Below are 19,267 nucleotides of genomic sequence, written 5' to 3' on the forward strand. Positions count from 1 at the left end.
ACTGCTGGGTGCTGCCCGCACCAGGAACGGGGCTGGCATTGAAAACCCAGTGCTAATTTATAATGGGACCCACGCACATCGGGAAATAGGGCCTGACTCCCCCCTTCCCAGACTCGGTCCTGCTCCAACCCCTCCTGCTGTTAAGAAATGCTTCCAAATCTGCAGACTAAACACTTTCTTTGTTCACTTCAGGCCATTTACTCTTTATCCTACCGGCCTGGGGAGCAGCAATATATTTCCTTCCTTCGATCACAGTATTAGCTGGAGGGTATTTATAGGCTGGGATGCATCCCTGACCGAGTTGCTACTTTCCTATACTGCACAAATATAGCTCCCTATGTCTATGCTCTCCTGACAGACTAATCCTTTCATCCTCTTAGCATGTCTCTCTGCTCCCTTGCTGTGTCCTGTGCTCCTCCTTTCCCTATGCCGCCGGCAAGCTCTCTCCCCGCTGTTCTTGGAGCATGTGAGAAATCACTTGCCTCCCAATTTCTTACCCAGTTTCTTGGGATCCATGGTCAGCGGCAGGCCCATGGTGATGGAGCCAACAGGGACTTTGGCATGCTCGGAGCTGTAGGGTGTGTGGAGCTGGATGGGCATGCCCTGCGGTGCGAGAGGAGAGGTCAGGGAGAGGCTGCTGATCCCTGCGAGGTGTCTCCACCGCTCACACCCGACACCCTACCTGGGAAATGGATCCGACGGGTCTCTCCAGCACAGAGGGGTGCTTGGTGGAGGAGATGAGGGGAGGAGGGTTGGAGATGCTCGCTAGCCTCTGCAGCCCTGCGCGAGAGCTGTCATGCAGGTTTAGTGGGATGGGGTGTCCTGTGCAGAAAACACGAGCGTTAGCAAGACCGAGGGAAGGCAGAGCAGCTGCAGCTATCGGAGAGAAAAAGGGCAAGGGAGGGAGCAGGGGCTAGATGCAGTGAACTGGCTGGCTGTGAGCCTGCACTAGGATCCAAGTCACACGATCGTTTTGGAAAGGACTGGAATAGTTTAAATGATGGCCTTGTCCCCTCCGCAGCCTGAGGATGTTCTGCGCCCGACTTGTCTGCCCTCCAGCCGGAGAGGGACAGTACAGTGAGGGATAAAACCTGCCTGACTTTGCACCGTGGGCTGTATAGGGAGCACCCACACTGTTCTGCGACAAACCACGCGCCTAAACCTGCCCTGGCCAGAGCTGGGACACCTGCCTGGCCACCCTCAGACCGCTGCATTAGCAGTGAGGGAGCTCCGTGCTGGGCCAAAGCGAGGTGCTAGCAGGTTTCTGCTGAACCCTCTCTCTTACCCCCTCCCCAAAAAGCTGCATTGACTTAAGAGCACGACCTGCAACACTGGCTGCAACCACAGCCTCTGCGCTCAGGCTCGGGTCAGGACGGAGGGCACACACCACGTAGCCGGCGGCTTTTACTTGCCTGGTGGGTTATACTGAAACAAGTGGGGCTCTGCCTGGGGAGAGGTTTTTATCACATCCCGGGAGTAGGACAGGACAGGGGGCCAGCACGAGGCAGCCGTCGGCTCCGCGCTCAGCTTCTGAGCCTCTGCGATGGATGAGAAATGCACAGACTTTTCTGCAAGGAAAACAGAAAGCAACCAGCTTGCTCAGCGGCCCCCACGGGTGAGCGATCCCTGCAGGCACAGGCAGGGAAGCCAGAGCCAGCTCCCTGCATGGGAAGTGGCTTCAGTTCAGTCCAAGCTGGCCATAAGATCAGGGCTGAATTCCCCAACCAAACTAAAAGGAAGAAGTCTCAGTGTCACTGCCTGGATTTGACAGCATTTATTTTACTCAGATGCTTAAAGCGCAGCGGGGAGGACAGATGTCCGTGTTGGTGACTCTGCTGGTGCTCACGGCCAGCCGGGACCTCCATGGACTTCCCAGCCCGCCCAGGAGAGACGGTGTTCCGCATGCAGCCGGAGCAGCGGCTAACCCCAGCAGCCGGTCACTGGGACGAGTGCAGGGTCCAGCTCCTCGCCAGAACTTGGCCATGTGCAAACCGCTCCTGGGCAGCTCCTGCCTGTGCCCACAGCTCCGCATCAGCCACCATAGCAGGGCTGGGGGGACTAATGAGGATCCTGCCAAACCCTTCATTGAGGTTAAATCCAAGAGGCACCAATGTTGGCATCCCTCTGGCATGTGGTGGACATCCAGTGGACATCAGCTCACTGGTGACAACATGGTCTGTGGTGTGCAGCTGGTCATGGGGTGCCTGGGGAGCCCCAGGCCACTGCCAGGCACCACCGTGTGCTGGCATACAGGGAACAAGCTCATCCCCACATCCCATTGCGACAGCTCAGCCGCTCTTAAAGGATGGCTGCTGGCTAGAAACCATTTGTAGGCTGCGAGAAGCAGCCAGAAATAATGGCATCAGCTTCTTAGGACAGCAAGGGAATAACATGCAGATGTTCTCCAAACACCTGGAATAAGAACGCTGTACGAGACTGTCAAAGGCAAATGAAGATCCAGACGGGCTCTGCAGGATGACCAGATGCCTCTGTGGGGAGCGGGGTGGCTTCCTGGTCCTCTGCAAGGCACCGGGGCTGGGGGCAGGAAAGCTTCCTGAAATCATCTGGCTCAGGGTATACTGGATGCCAGGCTGGGTTGACCCGGGCTATAAAAAGGCCGATTGGAGGCCATGAAGTGCTTAATGATGGAGGAGCTGTGTGAGGGATGCCCAAACACTGCCATGCTCTGCAGGGTGCCAGGGAAAAGAGGGGCTTCATCTGCACCAGCTCTATCCCAACTGCATCCTCATCCTTTGCTGAGCTGACAGATGAGGCAGCCTTTTCTGGATGGATTAGAGGCAGGTTTGGTAGGATTTGCTTGTAATCGATGAACACTTAATTTTGCACTGCCCTTCTTCCCCAGACCCACCTGCGTAACGTCCGCACTGACCAGAAATTAGAAAATGGGCAGTAAACAATAGCAATCACAAATGAACCCAGCCTTTAACCATAAGATTTTGATAAAAATAGATGCCTGAATCCTGCTAAGCCTAATAATAGGGCAAGTAGATTATCAGAGGCCCAATTTCATGAGGCTTTACTGCATTATCGTTATTAATGCTCAGTGTACTCAGAAGCTGGAAGATTATTCTTGTCCCGTTCAGTGAGAGAAGAAATCCATCATCGGCACATAGAGATGTCCACGCACTCACACCTCTGCAGCCTGGCGGGGTTGTTCCTTGGCTGCAGCCTCTTCTCTCCCCACACTGGACCTCAGAGAGGATCTCTTTGTCCTGCCAGCACGGGGGAATCCAGACACATCCTCCAGACCAGCAGAGAGTCCCTGGCACATCCGTGCTCCCCAATTTTCCTCCCCTTCAGCTCAGTCCCACTCAGCTCTGCTCAGGCGGGGGTGAACGGTGCTGGGATGTCCCGGCCGAAGATGCTCTCTGATGACAAGGCACTGTCAGCCAAGGCTACGTGCACCCTGGATGGCTCTTGGAGAGCCCCATCCTCCTCCCCTCCCTGCGGGAGCCGTCCCCTCCCCTGTGTGCCTCTCCAGCCTGTGAAATGTGGCCAGTTCCTAATTGCCCCCACATTAGAGGGTGGCTATAACTCAGCCAGCTTTTGATAAAATAGCACTTATGCAGGGAAGAGAGAGTTCCTATTACCGTTTATCAAGCCCCTGGAATGGGAGTGAAGGAGTCAGAGTTTATATGATCCGTCATCCAAATTAATGCTCTTGGCTCCCCATTGCCTACAAAGGCCAAATGAAACACAACTAAATCAACACAAAACATACCGCTGACTTTCAAACCGCCGAGTGATAACCAAAGATATGCCCGACGGCGACTCGGCAATGGGAAAAGGGATCCGTCTGCCTGTCGGCGAGATGCAGGCAGGGCTGCCTGCCTCTGCCTGGCCCCGTGATTAGCAGCTCGTCTTGGAAGGCAGGGGAGAGGAGGGCAGTGCTCAGGAAGGTACGGCTGGGCTGGCCGCCCTCCAAGCCGATACGGCCCCAGCCAGCAGCTGCAATGCAGCCAACGCCTCGGCCAGGATGTGTGCAAGACTTGGCTTTGAAGCGGATCCAGAGCGGTGTGAAGGATGTTGATCTCTGGAGCGGTTGCAAGAGTTCAAGCTCTCTTATCGAGCAGGGGAGGAACGGGAGTACCTGCTCCGGCGGAGCTGGCTCCTTCCTAGGAGGTGGCACAGAGCTGCTCTCCTGAAGGCTTTGCAGGCTGTGCTGGACTCTCCCGTTTACAGCGAGGCCCATGTAGAGGTGGTGTGGCAGCGCAATGTCTGCAGTGTGGATGCTTGCCACTTCACCGGCACGCCTCGGAGAGCAGGGGAGGGAAGGGACGTACACCCATTTGCCAGGACTATCTGGCTATCTCCCCTCTAACCCCTGATCCACAGCACTGAGCTGCTGCCTGAGTCCATACCCATACTGAAATCAGGGCTTCGGGGGACTTGATTTCTCCCCTTGAGGTGACTCATCGCAAACCTGCTAGTTTTCAAATGGGAGATGCATTCCCATCACGAACAGAGAAGACCAGCCTATAATTCCCTAAGGTCCATGTGCAACCCAGACCCACGGTGGTAGCCAGCAAGCATGCACAGCTACACAGGGTTTAGAGATCACACAGCTGGAGCCCAAGACCTGCTGAGATGTTTGCAGGTGTACAGGGACACCTAATTAGCTTCATTAACATGGAAGATTCAGAGCACTACAGGTGTGAGAGGAGAGAATAAATTGCTTCATATCATTAGTGCTTTGCAGAGAACAAAGCCATAAAAAAAATCCACCAGGGTATCAGATCTTTGCATTTAATAATGGTGCCAACAGGTTGCAGAATGGCATGGTTAATCTAACCCCTAAACCCTGCCTTTTACCTAACACACAAATCTGCCTCATCTCCTCATCCTTCCGTGGCCAGGAGGAAGCTGGAGCTGTGGCACTGGGATGTCGGCGATGCAGAGCTCTGGGTTTGAGCGCTGACCTGCCACCCAGCTCACCAGGAAGCTGAGCTGTGCAAGACCAGATCCGCACAGGATTACAGCGCAGGAGATCAAACCTGATTACCTGCCGCTGTTGGGGAAGAGCTGGAGGGGAACTGTTCCGCTTGGGCAGCAAACATGAGCACAGCAGGACAAGATCAGGTGGAGATGGGACTTCATGGGTGGCAACACCATGACTCAGGGGGAACTCCCTTTCTTTCAAGGTGAGCAGTCACCTTCTTTGCTTATACGCAAAACATTCTGGAGGTGCGATGCACACACAGCACTATTTATTGTTTAAAGAAAATTTGGCCAAGCGCCAGCAACCAACTCTTCCTGCAAGCACATCGTTTTGTCCAGAGGGATGTGACAGCTTGAAGAATAAATATTTGGGCCTGGACACTGCAGAGCAGGCTGCTAAGATCCTGGCTGCCAGAGGGTGAACTAGTGGAGCGATTTTCCAGCAAAGATCACAGCCCAGGTCCAGTGCAGATCTGCCTCGTCAGTGTAGTCTTATCCACCTTCCATCTCCATGCATAAGCAGGTAATTTTTGCAGCTGCGCCCATCCCTGTGCAGGATCCAGCACTGGGGGACATTGCACCCACCCAGCTCAACTTCCCTGCTCCTCTGATTGTGCCACTGGTGACAGCGTCTCATCTTCACGGGCAACTGAACCGCAGGCTGGCTACAGGGGGCAGGGACACAGACTCTGAACTGGAACAGACTCTGACACTCAGATTAAAAACACATTTAGAGGATGGTCTTATCAGGACTTCCCGTCTCTCCTTAACCTTGATCCCCAGGTGCTCAAGCTAATAATGCTTTAGATGCTCTACGGTGGGAAACTCTGAATTGCTCATTAGGCAGCCAAACCACATCAGAGCTATTCCGGGGAGAAAGCACTGGGAATCTTTACAGGAACCTTTGGACTCCGAGTCACAGTATTAGCATTGATTTTAAATGAAATAATGGTCCCCGCTGAGCATTAAAAGCATTCTTTATAGAAAGCCAGCAAGGTAGAAAAGAGCCATTGTACCCGGAGCCCTGGCATGCCTCCAGGCCCCTTTGCTCTCAAGTGAATGGCAGAGATGCTAATAAAGGCAATCTTCACCTCCTCAGTGCTCGACACTGGCCCGGTGTTTGCTGTAGGCTCAATGAGACATGATGTACTGTCTAATGAACATGGGAAATTAGCCATGCCTCTCTCGTCCTGCTTCAAGATGCTATTAAAGAGCTTTCAAGGGTTGAAGCAAGCTTTCACCTAAGAGGAGGAAAGCTGCCGGCTGCGTACAGCTGCACACACCAGGCATTTCTGTGCGGATAAACACGCACCGACACGCGCACATGTCCTACCTTCCTTGTCACCAACAGCAGGGCTCCTGCTCTTTCCCCTGGGACTGCTGCTTGGCTGCTGCTGCTCCTTCTCAGCCTGCTGCTGCTGGGACTGCGATAGCTTGCTCGGGGGCATGTCCTCTCGGGCAGACTCATGGGCTTTTGTGATCTGCTGCTGGTAGAGGGCCAAGGCATGGGGAGGCACCTGAGGCTTCACACTTCCACTCTGCAATATCCCCTCCGAGAAACCTTCAGAAATCTGCAAAGCAATAAGAGTTGGTGACACTTGTCACGTGCTGTTGACATCCGCAACAGTCTTGGAGACATCAAGGTGTTACGAGAAGCACCTGCCCCACACTATCACTGCAAGTCTTACCAGCCCAAACAGGGCTCCAAAGCTCACCAGCCACAGGAGATTAAAAAAGCCCACAACAAAGAGTATCAGCTCTGTGCTGGTGATACTGTAGGAGAGCCCTCAGACTTCCCTTGTTTAAAACCTCTAATCTACAGTTAAGTGCTTGTAGCTTTTGCCAGAAATTACATTACAGCAGCCACATCTTAAGCTGTAACATGGGAAACTGGAAGAGCATCAGGAACGGGTCTTCCCTAAGTACTCAAAACCCAAAAGCAGGGATTTCCTCCCTGCCCACCCTGCACTGCTGCTCCTCTGGCGTCGACCCTGGAGTTAGCGGGGTGCTTTTTGTCACAGCCCAAGCCACTGCACCAGGAGGAACCACCAGCCTCGGAGAATACATGTTCTTTCAGTACATGGCCACTGGATAGCCAAAAAGGGGGACCAAGCAGACCTTCTCAATGAGGAAGAGCACAAATATTTCAAGCACATGAGATGAAGAGAAGCGCAGGGCTGGGAAGGTGCACACTCGCTTTTTAAAGCAACGGGAGGCAGCAGTCATGTGGCAATGAGAAGCTTTTTCTGTCCAGACCTCCCACGACTTTCTGATAAAAGAGCTCAAGGGACATCCAAACGTTGCTGGCAGAGCTGCTCCACCAGCTGAGAGCACGCTCTGCACAGAGAGCACCTTGCCTGCTGGTGGGCTCGCACCGCTCAGGCACAGATCTCTGCAGATCATGAGCTCGGTCATCCGCAGGGATAAGCACATCCTTGCAACCCTGATGTACGCCACACAGGAGATGCAGCCTGACGGAAAAGCATGCACGAGGCTTAAGTAGCCGCTGTGCTCCCAGTCCCGTCCCTTGCTGGTGGGGTACTCACGATGGGAGGGATGGCAGCAGCACGCTGCTTCAGCTGTTTCAGGTCCAGAGGCTTCTGCGGCGAGGAGTTCAGCCTGGCATCGCTGGCGGTGTTGAGCAGGCTGGGCCGGGGGGACAGCAACCTGGATACAAAACACACATGTCAACTGGGCAATGCCATGGACAAGCTCCATGTCTCATCGCTCCCCCATGCCCTGCAGATGATCATGTTTTATGCTGCTGAGCCTAGAGGACATCCTCTTCATCAGAGAGGAGCGTGCTGGACCACTGCTCGCTGCTGGGAATCTGGGCTCTTGAATACATTGTGCACTCGGGCTTCCAGCCCTGCAAGCTGCTGCCCGGCCCCAAACCTGTTTAGATGGCAACTACCACTCCAAAGATCTCAGCATCCACCACAAGGATGCTTGTCTGACAGGAGGTTGCTCAGCAAGAAAATCTGCCATGCTGCCCAAAGCACAGGGGACCCGCAGCCACTGGGGAGGTGTCTCAACTTCAACCTTGGTGGGCTGCAGGCGCCCCTGGGTCATTCTGGTGTATGAGGGTAGGCTCAGAGGGGAACACAACCCAGCCCAGCAATGCCCAGCCAGCAACTAGGGCAGCTTTGCTACGGGATGACAAGGCCGAGGGGAGGCGGAGAGCAGGATGGGATTCAGCTCCTGCTTTCCAAAGACAACCCCCACAGGGCTCTGTGCTCAAATAAGACCATTACGTCTCGCTCAACAGCCTCTCGAGCCCTCTTTCCCTCATCCCCTATGCTAACTATTTCTAGCAAATCTGCTGCTGTCCAGAATAAACCCAAGGGAGAACTGGAGCCCAGAGCTGGGAGCTACAGAGCAGGGTGACAAGTTCAGATTTCATTTGGGCATCACGCTACTCTCTGGAGCTCACACGTGGTGCTCGCCTGGCGCTTGGGATCAGCCTCATGCCCCTCCGCAAGGAGTGTCTTTTATCAAGGTGCTAAAGCCTGGGCAAGCCACCACGTGCACGTGGCCAGGGTGCTCAGATCACTTGAAAGGTGAGAGGCTGGATTTGGATGGGATTTGGTGTTTAGCCCAGCAGCTGTGCAGCTCTGCACCCTCGCCACTCGCTCTTCCCCTTGGCTGTTTTGAGTTGCCTGGTAGACACTCAGACAGCCACGCTGAGCCCCTGTGCGAATGGTGAGAGGTGGGCATCTCCATGGTGCCACCGAAATGGGGTGGGGATGGAGGCACACGAAGCCCATGGGTCAAGCCCTCGGTGTGTCCAGCTCCTGAGCTCATGCCGAGACCCTGGGGACCACGTCTCTCCAGGCCATCTCCACCTTCTCTCCCTCCCGACTCCAATTTGTTGAAGCCAGTTCATAGTTTCCAAGCTTTACAGCTTGATTTGTTTATTTTAGCTGTTATTTCACTGCTTTCTTCAGCCTATAAATTTCAAGGTCATTCCATGCTCACCCTTGGATGAATAAACAAGCGTGGCGGGGCCATGTGCGGGGAATAAACTCATCACGGTGCTGGGACTGCCCCAGCCCTTGCTCTGTGCAGTGCCCAGCATCAGAGAGGAAGGGGACCCACCTTTGGATTGCGACCGGGGTGCTCTGGTTGGGCACCCAGGGGAGACCAGGCAAGAGGCAGCAAATCTGAGCTGCTCCCCAAAGAATTGGAACGTTGTCTGCCTGCGGAGCCACATGGGTGTTGTGAAGCCATGCTGTGGGGGACACGGGGCTCCCGGAAGGGTGCAACGCCCCAAAGTCTGCTGAGGCATATGGCTGGGGACAAGGGCACCCAGCACTTGCTCCCTAGACCTTGACACCATGCTGAGCTGCAGCACCGCTCTTCTGGGGCTGCCGAGCTGGGGAAGGCTCATGTTCACAGCACGCTCTGCAGCCCTGGCCGCAATCCCCCGGCCCTTTGGTCTCTGATTTTACCTAAAAGAAGCTAATCTCTTATTATTTTTGAAAAATGGCAATTTTTTTCTGGGCAACCCTCATCTGGGAGGCAGGGCAGCCAGCGCAGGCTGCCAGCCAGCTCGGCTCCCGGTGCTGGCAAAATGTTCCTCTTCTGCCACTTCACCCCAGATGCCAGTGCCGCCAGGCCGGTAACATGTCACCCATGCACCGAGACGGGTCCTGGTGCTCACCAGGAGGTGACCAACCTGGCAGCGCTGGCCCAGCTTCATGTCACTGTCACTGCTAGTGGCGCGGGACAGATCTCAGCAGCTGCGGTTGCGCTCAGCACCGCTCTCCTCCTCACCAGCGATTCTTGAGGAACATTTAGCTAAACAGCCTGATTTTCCAGAAACTGGCAAGCTTGATCAGCAAGCGGGGTCCTGCCAGCCCTGGCAGCCCCTGGCAGAGCAACCGCCCCGGCGGCTGCCCCGTGCACTCGTGGTGCTTGCAAGAGATGCATTTAAGCACCCTTAAGGACCCTTTAAGTACCCTTAAGATCCTCAGGTTTCCTAAAGCCCTCCAGGATCCTGACACTTAGGAAGCCAGAGTCAGTATTAAATTCACCAATACGCAAACTGCATAATTTATTATGTCCCTCCCAGCAGACCTTGTGCAGGACACAAGGCTGTTGGGTACTTTACTCTGGAAGTCATCAGATGAACGACCCTCAGCATCTCGTATCCAGGCGCTGCCAACCCAGGGCCTCCCAAACCCAACCACCAGTTCCTAAACATGGGTGATGGCGTTGGGAGGGATGGGAAAAGGGTTGGAGCAGGAAGGGGTCGGCATGGACACAGCTGAGCCTCAGCAGTGTGGAAATATCCCCTCCCAGGCACGAAGTTTTGGGGGTGACGAGGACACTGTGTTCCCCAAAATCCTTCACCTTCCACCAGAGACGGGGACCAGCTTCATTGCCAGGTGAGCCAACACACTGACACGTGACCCAGCCAAACACAATTCCTTGCACACACAGTAGTTGTGCAAAGGTGACGGCTACCAGATTTCCCCAATGGGCTCCCCCGAGCCAGGGCTACGGCACCAACATGGTGCTGGCCCGGCACAGTCCTCGCACCTACGGCTGAGCCAGTGATGGGGATGCACAGTGCAGGGTGGCTCGGTGCAATGCTTACAGGCAGATGTCTCCTCTCCGTGCTGCAGCTCCGCAGCGGGTGACTGTTCATGGCCTCCCTCACGCGTCCCCAATCTGGCGTGACCTCCCACTGAGCCGCAGTGCTGGCAGCACTAGCAGCAGCCCTCTTGCAGTGCACACTGCATGGAACCACAGACAATTAGCTGCCTTCTTCAGCTTTGATGAGTAAAGGCTGCGCCTCCTTCTCCCGGACCTGTCTTGGCTAGTGTGAACTGCAGGAGGACCCAAAAAAGGCTGCCCCTACGTCTCACGCCAACCCTGCACCCCTTCCCTCTCACCGCAGGGACATCCCAGCCATCCTCCATCCCCTTCTGGGAGATGCCGCGGATGCCTTGGTGCTTTTACAAGCGCAGGGAAGAGCACCCACGCCCCGCCGGCGCTGGGTGGGCGGGCGAGCATCGGGTGATGCGGTGATGGGGCGGCTCACGCGGCATCTCGGCAGCCTCGTCCTGCTCATCGCGAGTCACGCTGCAGCAGCGGGGCTGCGGTAACCGCCTGCGAGCGAGCAGCCCTTGGCCGGTGGGAAATGCAAGGGAGCAAAGCTACACTGGGGAAGCCCGCTGGGAACACGACGGTGCCGAAACCTCTGAGCCGGCTGTGGACCGATCCCGTGGGTGCTCCTGGGGCTCCCAGGCTGGGCAGCGCCAGGCACCGGCGTCGACTGCAGCTTTCTCGTGCCGGCAGGCTCTGCTTATCACCCGCGCTTCACCGCCGCACCGGATAAGAGGAGCGGCCCGGGAGCTGCGGGACGCCTGTTTAATGTTTAATATTCCTGGAAGCTGGTAACTGTTTGACAAGTGAGATAGGCGCTGAGTCAGCGAGGAGCTGGGGATGCAAAAGTCACTCCCAAGACGACTCGCTCCTTTGCTGCTGGGAAGTCAGTACAAGCCACTGCTGTCCTGTTTTTGGTTGGGTTAACATTAAACTTGAGGAGTGCAGCCCTGCTGGCCTCACTCTCCCTTGCTGGGAGGTTTTCTCCCATCTGGGAAGGAGGAGAGGGTGGGGAGGGGTGGTGCTGGACTCCATCCACTGCGGGAGAGGAGCATCGCAGCCAAGAGGCCTCAGCCCTGCCACGGGGCCGGGGCCAGCGGCATCCGCACCACCCCTCGGCATCATCAGTGCCGCTTCCAGCTGCTTGGCAGCAAGAGGGGCTGCTCCCCTGGGGCAGCCGGGCAGCGCGGAGGATGCTCTCGCATGAGCAGCGCTCACCCACTGGCTCCTGCATCCATCACAGGGAAACCGTGGAGGCCATTAAGAGTGGTGGAGACGCATGATGGCTCCCTACTGCCTTGTCCTGTTGCTTTGCTTGGTTGGTTTTTTTAAATAGCCCCGGCCACAGCGCTGCATGCAGCCCGCCTAGCCTGGTAGCACCCATCTTGCTGCCAAACTGCCCCCTGCAAGCCCACAGGAGGGATGCGGGATGCAGGACGCCAGCCTCCAGTCCCAGCCCAGCTCCGAGGCGGGGAGGGACTGCTGTCTCTACGTACAATGGCACGGTGGACTCAGGAGTCCCACCTGGCCCAGGAGCCAGCGTGGATGGAAGCAGGAGCCACTAGAAAAATCAGCGCTACAAAGACGCATGTATTCATACATATTCTTTACAAACCAGGAAACCTCCTCCCCATTTGTGAGGCTCTTGGGTGGGGTGGGGTCTGTGGGAAAAGCCAGGAGGGGAGCAGGACGTTTCTCCAAGGAGGACGCCAGTGTTTCCCCTCCCTGTTCCAAGAGCCATCCACGAAGGGTCAGAGGTGTCCTCGGCTGCCAGCCCCAGGGGTGAGTGGAGGGCTTGGGACTGCGGCAGCTCAGGTGAAGACCCGGTGGCATGGCCCCGGGAAACCTCACACAGCCCACACTGTTCTCCTCCCTTTAAGGCCAGGAAGGATAATTCACCCCTACAGATCCAAGCAGCATCTCTGCCAAGGGAGCAACTCGCCTCCTCTCTGCATTGGGAACAGGTCCCTGAAGTGACTTCTCTCCTGCCAGCGCCGACTCAGACAGAAACCGTTCCCAACCCTGGATGCTGGCACTCCAGCCGGCGCCTCTCCACAACTCCACTGTCCCCAAGGGCACGTCCCGCTCCATTGCGTCACCCAGATGGGCTGCCACCAGCAGACACAGCGGCTCTGCACCCAACACCTGCTCACGGCCATTGCCCAGTAGCACCCGTACGTTGGGACATCGCACTGCCCGTTGTGTCATGGCCCCTTGGCAAGCAATGGCCAAAGGGTCACAGCTACGTGGGGACACAGCAGGGCACACGTGGGCACTGCGGCATGCAATGGAGATGCTCGTCTGGCCCTTGGGCCATGCACTTGCCCACCTCCGTCCCTGCTCCTACCTGCTCTTGTCCACAGCATCCTGCTCGTCCATCTCATCCGCGCTGCAGGTCGCGCTGGAGTCGCTGTCGGGGTTCACCCCAGGGCCTTTACTGCCTTTATGGCTCTCCTTCTTCTCAGCCTTGGGCGTCCCCTCTGTCCCCACTGTCCCTCCGCCGCTGATGCCGCTTTCTGCCTTCTTGTCATTCCCCTTGTCCTTCTCCTGGCTGTCTTCGCTCTCCTCCTTCTTCACCTCGCTCTTGCAGGGCTCTTCGCTCACCTTCTCCTCCGGCTCCTCCGTTTTCACCACGTCCACCACCAGGTCCTCCTGCACCTTCTCCTCACTGCTTGGCGGCTCGGGAGCTGCCTCTGGAGGAGGGCTGGCAGCAGGAGCGGGGTTGGCGGGGGGAGCGGGGGGAGCGTCGGGGGGTGTTGGAGCCTCTTCCAACTTGACTGCTGGTTCTGCGCCGGAGTCACCTCCTGGCCCGGGTGTTGCCTTGGCCCCGTTTTCGCCTCCTTCTTTCGCTTCGGGCCTCGGCGAGGGAATGCTCTCTGTGTCGGAGCTGTTATTTACTGCAGCTGAGAAAAGGGAAGAAATAAAAATAAGGATCAGCCCGAGATTCTCGCTTCCCATATCGCTGCCTCCACCCCCTCCCTTGGGAGGAGAACGCCCTCGTTCCTCCGAGGGGGAGATGATCCCGGGGCTGGGAGAGCTGCACCGGGATCCCCGGATCCAGAGCCTACTAAGCAAAGGGATGCTCTGGGGGCCTCTTTGCTTGCCCAGCACGACAACTGTTGTTAACCCCCACCCGAACGCAAAACCACATGCCCGAAAGCCTGGAGACCGAGCGACTGGGAAGCTGGATTTTTAGGGAAAACCCTGGCTGCTGGCTGGATCTATAGGACTGGACCTGCTCCCTCCTTGTCCTCGCACCCATGGCTCTGGACCAGCTCTGCTCCGCCAGGACCAGGCACCTCGCTGGCACCCTGCTTGCTGACTTACGTCGCCTGTGTCCCTGGCTCTGCCACCCCCAGGGCAGCTGGGGACCATACCAAAACACTGCGTGTGTTTGTTGTTACTTAAGCTGCCAGTGGCAGAAGAAAGGAGGTCAGGGTCGGCGAAAGGAAAGTGCTGGCAGTGCTGCGGGACAGGTTAATTATTACATGGAAAGGATCACTCTCAAATCTGCCACCAACAGCTTGAGGTGAGCTGGAAGCATGAGCGTCCATGCACCGGTGCAGATGAAGGTGCTGTCGAGAGATTGTTTCTACGGCTGGGGAGAGGATCATTCCCTCCAGGGCTTTGCCGGACAAACACAGCCAGGGCCAGGAGCACCAGGAGACTTCCACGGTCCCACCTCAGCACGTCCCCACCAGGCAGGGCTCTTACGCTCATGCCCAAAGGCTTCTTCATGTGCATCCCTAGACTTGTTGCTCTCCATAGCAGCACAGACAGCTTTCAAACGCTTGCAAGATGAGCACACAGAGGTACTGTGTCCCAAGAGCCGTACATTGGAGCACATCCATCCTTCCTTGGCAGGAAAATGCGCCACACTCATCAGGAATCTCAGCCTTCTCCAACCTTTACTCGCTTACAATCAAGCAATGAGGGGTCACGTCACCCACCCAGGGACAAGATTTATAGCACATTTGGCCAAACTCTCCCTGACTGCCACTCGATGCTACTCTGAATGTCGTGCCGGGCCATCCAACCGTGGCTTGTCCCAGGCTCAACCAAGCTCTAGGCTCCTGAGCACTCCCTCCAGATGCTGAATCCATGGTCTACACCATAACCCCCATGCCAAGTCCCTCTCCTTCCTCCCGTCCCTGGCCAGCCACATGGCCACTCAACACCAAGCTATTGCCTGAGCATCCCCAAATGTCACCCCAGAGCCAGGGGCCATCTCGTGCATAACACCACCCTGGCACTTCTCTGGCCCTGACATTTCATCCCGCCTGCTTACACCTTTCTTCAGCTCCGTAGCCCACCCCAGCAGCAGAACAAGAGATGAGGCTTGGAGTGTTAAGGCTCGGGAGCATGTCAAGAGATCCATCTCTGATCTCAAAAAGCCATTGTTTCCTCTCAGGCACTCTTACAAAGAGCAATAACTACCTTTTACTTTATGCCTCTGAGTCACGTATCACCTCGCACAAAGATTTACCTGGAATCTGCCTTGTAATGAGTCACTTGCAACGATGATTTGAAAAGATTTCCCATTTCGAGTCCCATTAGCCTGGGTGCTAAGGCCAGGAACCAGCGTGGTGCCAGCAGTGCTGGTTAAGTTATTAAATTACTTTGACAGAAGTCAAATGGGCCTATTGTTGGAAAATTACGCACATTTTCTCCAAACTCGCTGCCGCGCTTTCTAAGGGATAAATAGCTGAAAATTGTCACTTTCAAGTTGTTTCCTTTCTTTGGTATGGCTGGGAGGGAGGAAAACACGGCCTTAAAAGGGAAAGGAGGAGGAAAAGACCCGCCAAGGTACACCAGCCTCGCCAGTGGGAGACCGCGGCTTCCCTTGCCTTTGCTGGCAGCGTGGGCTCCACTGCCTGGGGCAGCAGTGGCAGCAATGCCCTGACGGGACACGGATGGGCACATTCAAACCCTAGTGGGTTATCCCTCCTTGAGCACATGCTAAGCTTCTCCAGAGCCTGCAGCGGTGGCTACCTAACCCTGCTGAGCACGCAGGCACCCCCTGAAGGGGGAAAACACCATGAAATGTGGTTTACAAGAGCATATAAGTGTGCCAAGCCCCAGTAAGCTGGGTGCTCTAGGGAGTGTGTGCTGATGGAAACTGGAAACCAAAGGGCTTGCTCTTCTCCTGGGCGAGGAGAAGCCGCTGGGACCGCTCCAAGTTCCAGGTAAGCCCTTTATGTGCAGCCTCGATGTGGGGGCCGAGGAGCCCCTGGGCCACGGAGGCTCCTGTAAGCCTCCCCATGCCCCCCGGGATCCCCGTAGGCGCCTGGCAGCCACGGCGGAGGCTGCTGGTAACAGAGCTCCTGCATTGCACGACCTTCCCAAAATAAACATCCCTCCAGACAGACACAGGAGGAGGGCGGTGATCCAGGGCACTCCTCTCAAGCATGAAATCCAGAGGCATCCAAAATGCCATGAGCAGCTCGTGCTGCAGGATGCCGTCACCTCTGTGTGGCTTTGGGGTGACAGACATGACCCCCTGCAAGCACTGACATTTGCAGCCCCGGAGAGGCCGTGTGCGGTGCCTCTGCTGCAACTGCACAGCAAAGCCAGGAGAGCTGAGTGCATCCCCCCACCGCAGCCCCCCCGCTGCCTCACCTTCTGCCTCCTCGGCCATCTCCTCCTCATTGCCACTTGTCCCCGACACCTCCATCTCCTCGTCCTCAGCTGCAGGAGGGAAGGCAGCTTCTTCGTTTTGAACGGCAGTGCCTTTTTTCTTCTTTCTCTTGGCGTTCCTTTCTTTCTCCTGCGGAAGAGGCAGAGGATGGTGAGAAGGAAAGCCCATCGGGAGCCATATGGGAGCAGAGAGCACCGGTCCTGCCCGAAGGGTCAAGAGGGATCCTAACACCACCATGGCCCCCTGCCCAGGGTAAACCCTCTGAGTATCAGTCCTCGCGTCCGGACTTGCCTGCTGAAAGCCCGGCAGTATGGTCTCACCTGCCCAAAATCTTTGACCACTGTGCAATGGCCAGCCCAGCTCCACGTGGAGCTCCAGCCCAGGCGGTAGCGAGCCCCCAAGGGAGGGATGGCATGGACGTGTGGACAAGGGACGCGCGTGCAGAAGTCACCAGTGCAGGGCAGGCAAAAGCCCCGTGGTCCCGCGTCCGCTCACTACGGATGTGCAACATGTTCATCCCGCACATTTCCAGGCGCTACCTCCAGCTACAGAAATGTGCGGCTGCGGCTTGACGCTTATCTGCAGATAATGAAGCTGACGCCCCAGATATGGCCCAGCCAACATTTTTGCGCACCAGCTTTTGCGTCCCCTGCAGCAGGTGCTGCCAAAGGACTTTGACTCCTGTGCCGGGGAGGCTGTCGCCAGTGGGCAGTGGGGACGCTCCGTGCGGCATGGCATCCCAAAGGTGAGCTGCCTGGTGCCCGTCCTGCCCGAGACAGCCCCGTCCCCCCTCGTCAGGGCACGTGCCACAGCCACGAGGGTGCGGACAGCTGCTCCCTCCTGCCGATCTAAAGGAAAAGTCTCGGCTTTGCTATTGTTTCCTGCTCTTGTTGCTTGAGTAAATATTACCAGTAGGAACAGGCCCATCATCTCCGGCTCTCCCTGCAAACCCCACATGAATGACGTGTGTAGGACGTTTATTTACATGGATGAAAAGATAAAGCCGTGGTGGAAACGTTAACTTTGCTGCTGGATCTCTGCGCTGGGAAGAGCTGGTCCCCCCTTCCCTCCCCCCCAGCTTTTCAATCCTTTAAAAAACTTCCAGATAAAACAAACAAATACAACTGCTTTTTGCTTGGAAACGCTGCTTGCTCAAAATCTATTTTTATCAAACTGGGCAGGAGAGAGGGAAAAAAGGCACTTGAGAAAGGGCTCTGTGAAGGCACGGAGAGGCGGCAGGAGGAAGGCAGGGCTCCACGGTGCCTTCACCCCATCCCAGTAGCGGCAGCGATGCCCCGGCACTGCCAGCGTTCGCGCCTCTGCCACGGCAGCGATTCAGCAACCGCACGTTTCTGTCTGAAGCAGCAGTTGCCCATCACGCTAATGCGGTGACAAAGCACTGACGTTACTATGGCAAAGACTTCTCTGCCTCTTACTCACGGGTCCGTGACTCAGCTGCAGGCAGGAGCAAGCTCCTCTCTGGGGAATTAGCCGGGAACCAGCCTCTGCCTCAGCACCCTACTTGGCCAGAGCCGGGGGGCCAGTGGCTGCCGGCAGAGCGGAGCAGTGAGCTGCCCCAGGGACACTGTACATCCCTCTCCTGGCAGACCCCACTGCTGGTATTTAGGGAAGATGATGTGAAATCCAGGCAGCAGATCCTGGCTACATCTAGAGATATGTTTAGGCCACCATCTCACCTCTTACAATGCCAACAGCTCTGGCTGCCTCGTGCGGTCTTGCTCCCGGCACCCTGCCCAGGAAAGAGGTCCCTCTCTCCTCTGCCTCCGTAAGCAGCCACAGGACTACCACGTCTGACACAGGATCCTAACCACAGCTGTGGCAGACATGGAAGAGTCTCTGTGAGCCATTCCTGGGACTAGGCGTCTCCCATCGTCATAACGTACTCTTAATCCAAGTGATTACCATCGAGGCCACGGGAAGGTGCCAGGATCATTTGCTATGGGCACTCTGATGCTCATTTTATGCTATTCCAGCCCACAGGGTCTCTGCTCTCTAACTGCCACCAGGTATTTTTGCAGGAGCGTCCAGGACTTGGTGCCACTTAAGCAGTCTGCCTCGCCAAGACCACTGAGGAGACACGCTGTGCACAGCGAGGACACTGAATGCTGCATGAGGGGTCACTCCATGCCTGCTCCTCTACGGTGTCCTCCCGGGCACCTGGTCCCCAGCCAGCCCTACCACGCTGACTCCCAGCCTGGCAGGGATGGGCAGCTCTTCCCCCACCTCTCCTCCTGCCATCCCGGGTGCTGGGCACTGCCTCCCACCACAAGTTCACCTGCACCACCTGTCCTGGAGGAGGAGCTGGAGATGCCACCAGCCCTCAGGCACGACAACTCTCTGGCCTTCTGCCTCGCCAGCAGAGCGGCTGTCCCGACAAATTTGGCCTCCCCTTGCACTCACCACCTGACACAGAGACAACAGCCAAAACAACTTCCAAACCTTGCTGCCGACACGGAGCCATCATGAGTACCTCCCATCAGCATCAGCCTCAGCCTGACCTAAGAGCAGGACTAGGCAGTCCCAGACTGGTGTGCCATCATGATGCCTGTTTGAGACCCCACCAGGACTAGGTCTAACCACAGAGTGACTCCCGTGCTCTGCCGCGGAAGCAGCCAGAAGCGATGGGAAGGGGCAGAGTGGTGACCCCAGAGGCAGGATCTCTCCGCCACCGCGGTGAGGAGGGTCTCGGTTCCCCACCCTGAGACCAAGGCTCTGCACCAAGGCAAGGCAGACTTTTTCACTCTCCAGAAGAAGAGGTCACCAGGCTGTCCTCCTGAAGCAGCTTTGCTAGGCGAAGCCAGCACCACCCCAAAAAAAGCAAGAAATTGAAGAAATGTTGCTCAGGGAGTTCCAAAGCATTGGTCCTCCAAGCAGGAGCAGCAACCAGGACCAGCCCAGGGGTTAACTCGCCCATCGTTGCTGCACAAGCCAAAACAAGCCCCAGCAGTCACTAGACCAAAGTGTCAACCACACCGCAAACAGGTCCTGGTGAAAACAGTGCTTCATCTCCAACCGCTAACAAAAAGAGCAGCTCTG

At 56.5% G+C, this 19,267-nt stretch overlaps 1 protein-coding gene across 1 annotated transcript in view; it reads right to left on the reverse strand.

The window, feature by feature from the left end:
* NCOR2 (nuclear receptor corepressor 2) overlaps positions 1–19,267 on the reverse strand; it is a 179,768-nt gene that overhangs the window by 27,920 nt on the left and 132,581 nt on the right. Inside the window, exons 19-25 of the mRNA XM_010582247.1 lie at positions 16,192–16,339; positions 12,920–13,475; positions 7,506–7,626; positions 6,293–6,530; positions 1,413–1,568; positions 683–822; positions 498–603 (exon numbers count right to left, since the gene is read on the reverse strand). Coding sequence (XP_010580549.1) covers positions 498–603; positions 683–822; positions 1,413–1,568; positions 6,293–6,530; positions 7,506–7,626; positions 12,920–13,475; positions 16,192–16,339 — 1,465 coding nt within the window. The remainder of the gene's footprint in view (positions 1–497; positions 604–682; positions 823–1,412; positions 1,569–6,292; positions 6,531–7,505; positions 7,627–12,919; positions 13,476–16,191; positions 16,340–19,267) is intronic.

Source organism: Haliaeetus leucocephalus, unplaced genomic scaffold, assembly GCF_000737465.1.
Source record: "Haliaeetus leucocephalus isolate CR32 unplaced genomic scaffold, Haliaeetus_leucocephalus-4.0 Scaffold840, whole genome shotgun sequence".
Classification (NCBI taxonomy): Eukaryota; Metazoa; Chordata; class Aves; order Accipitriformes; family Accipitridae; genus Haliaeetus; species Haliaeetus leucocephalus.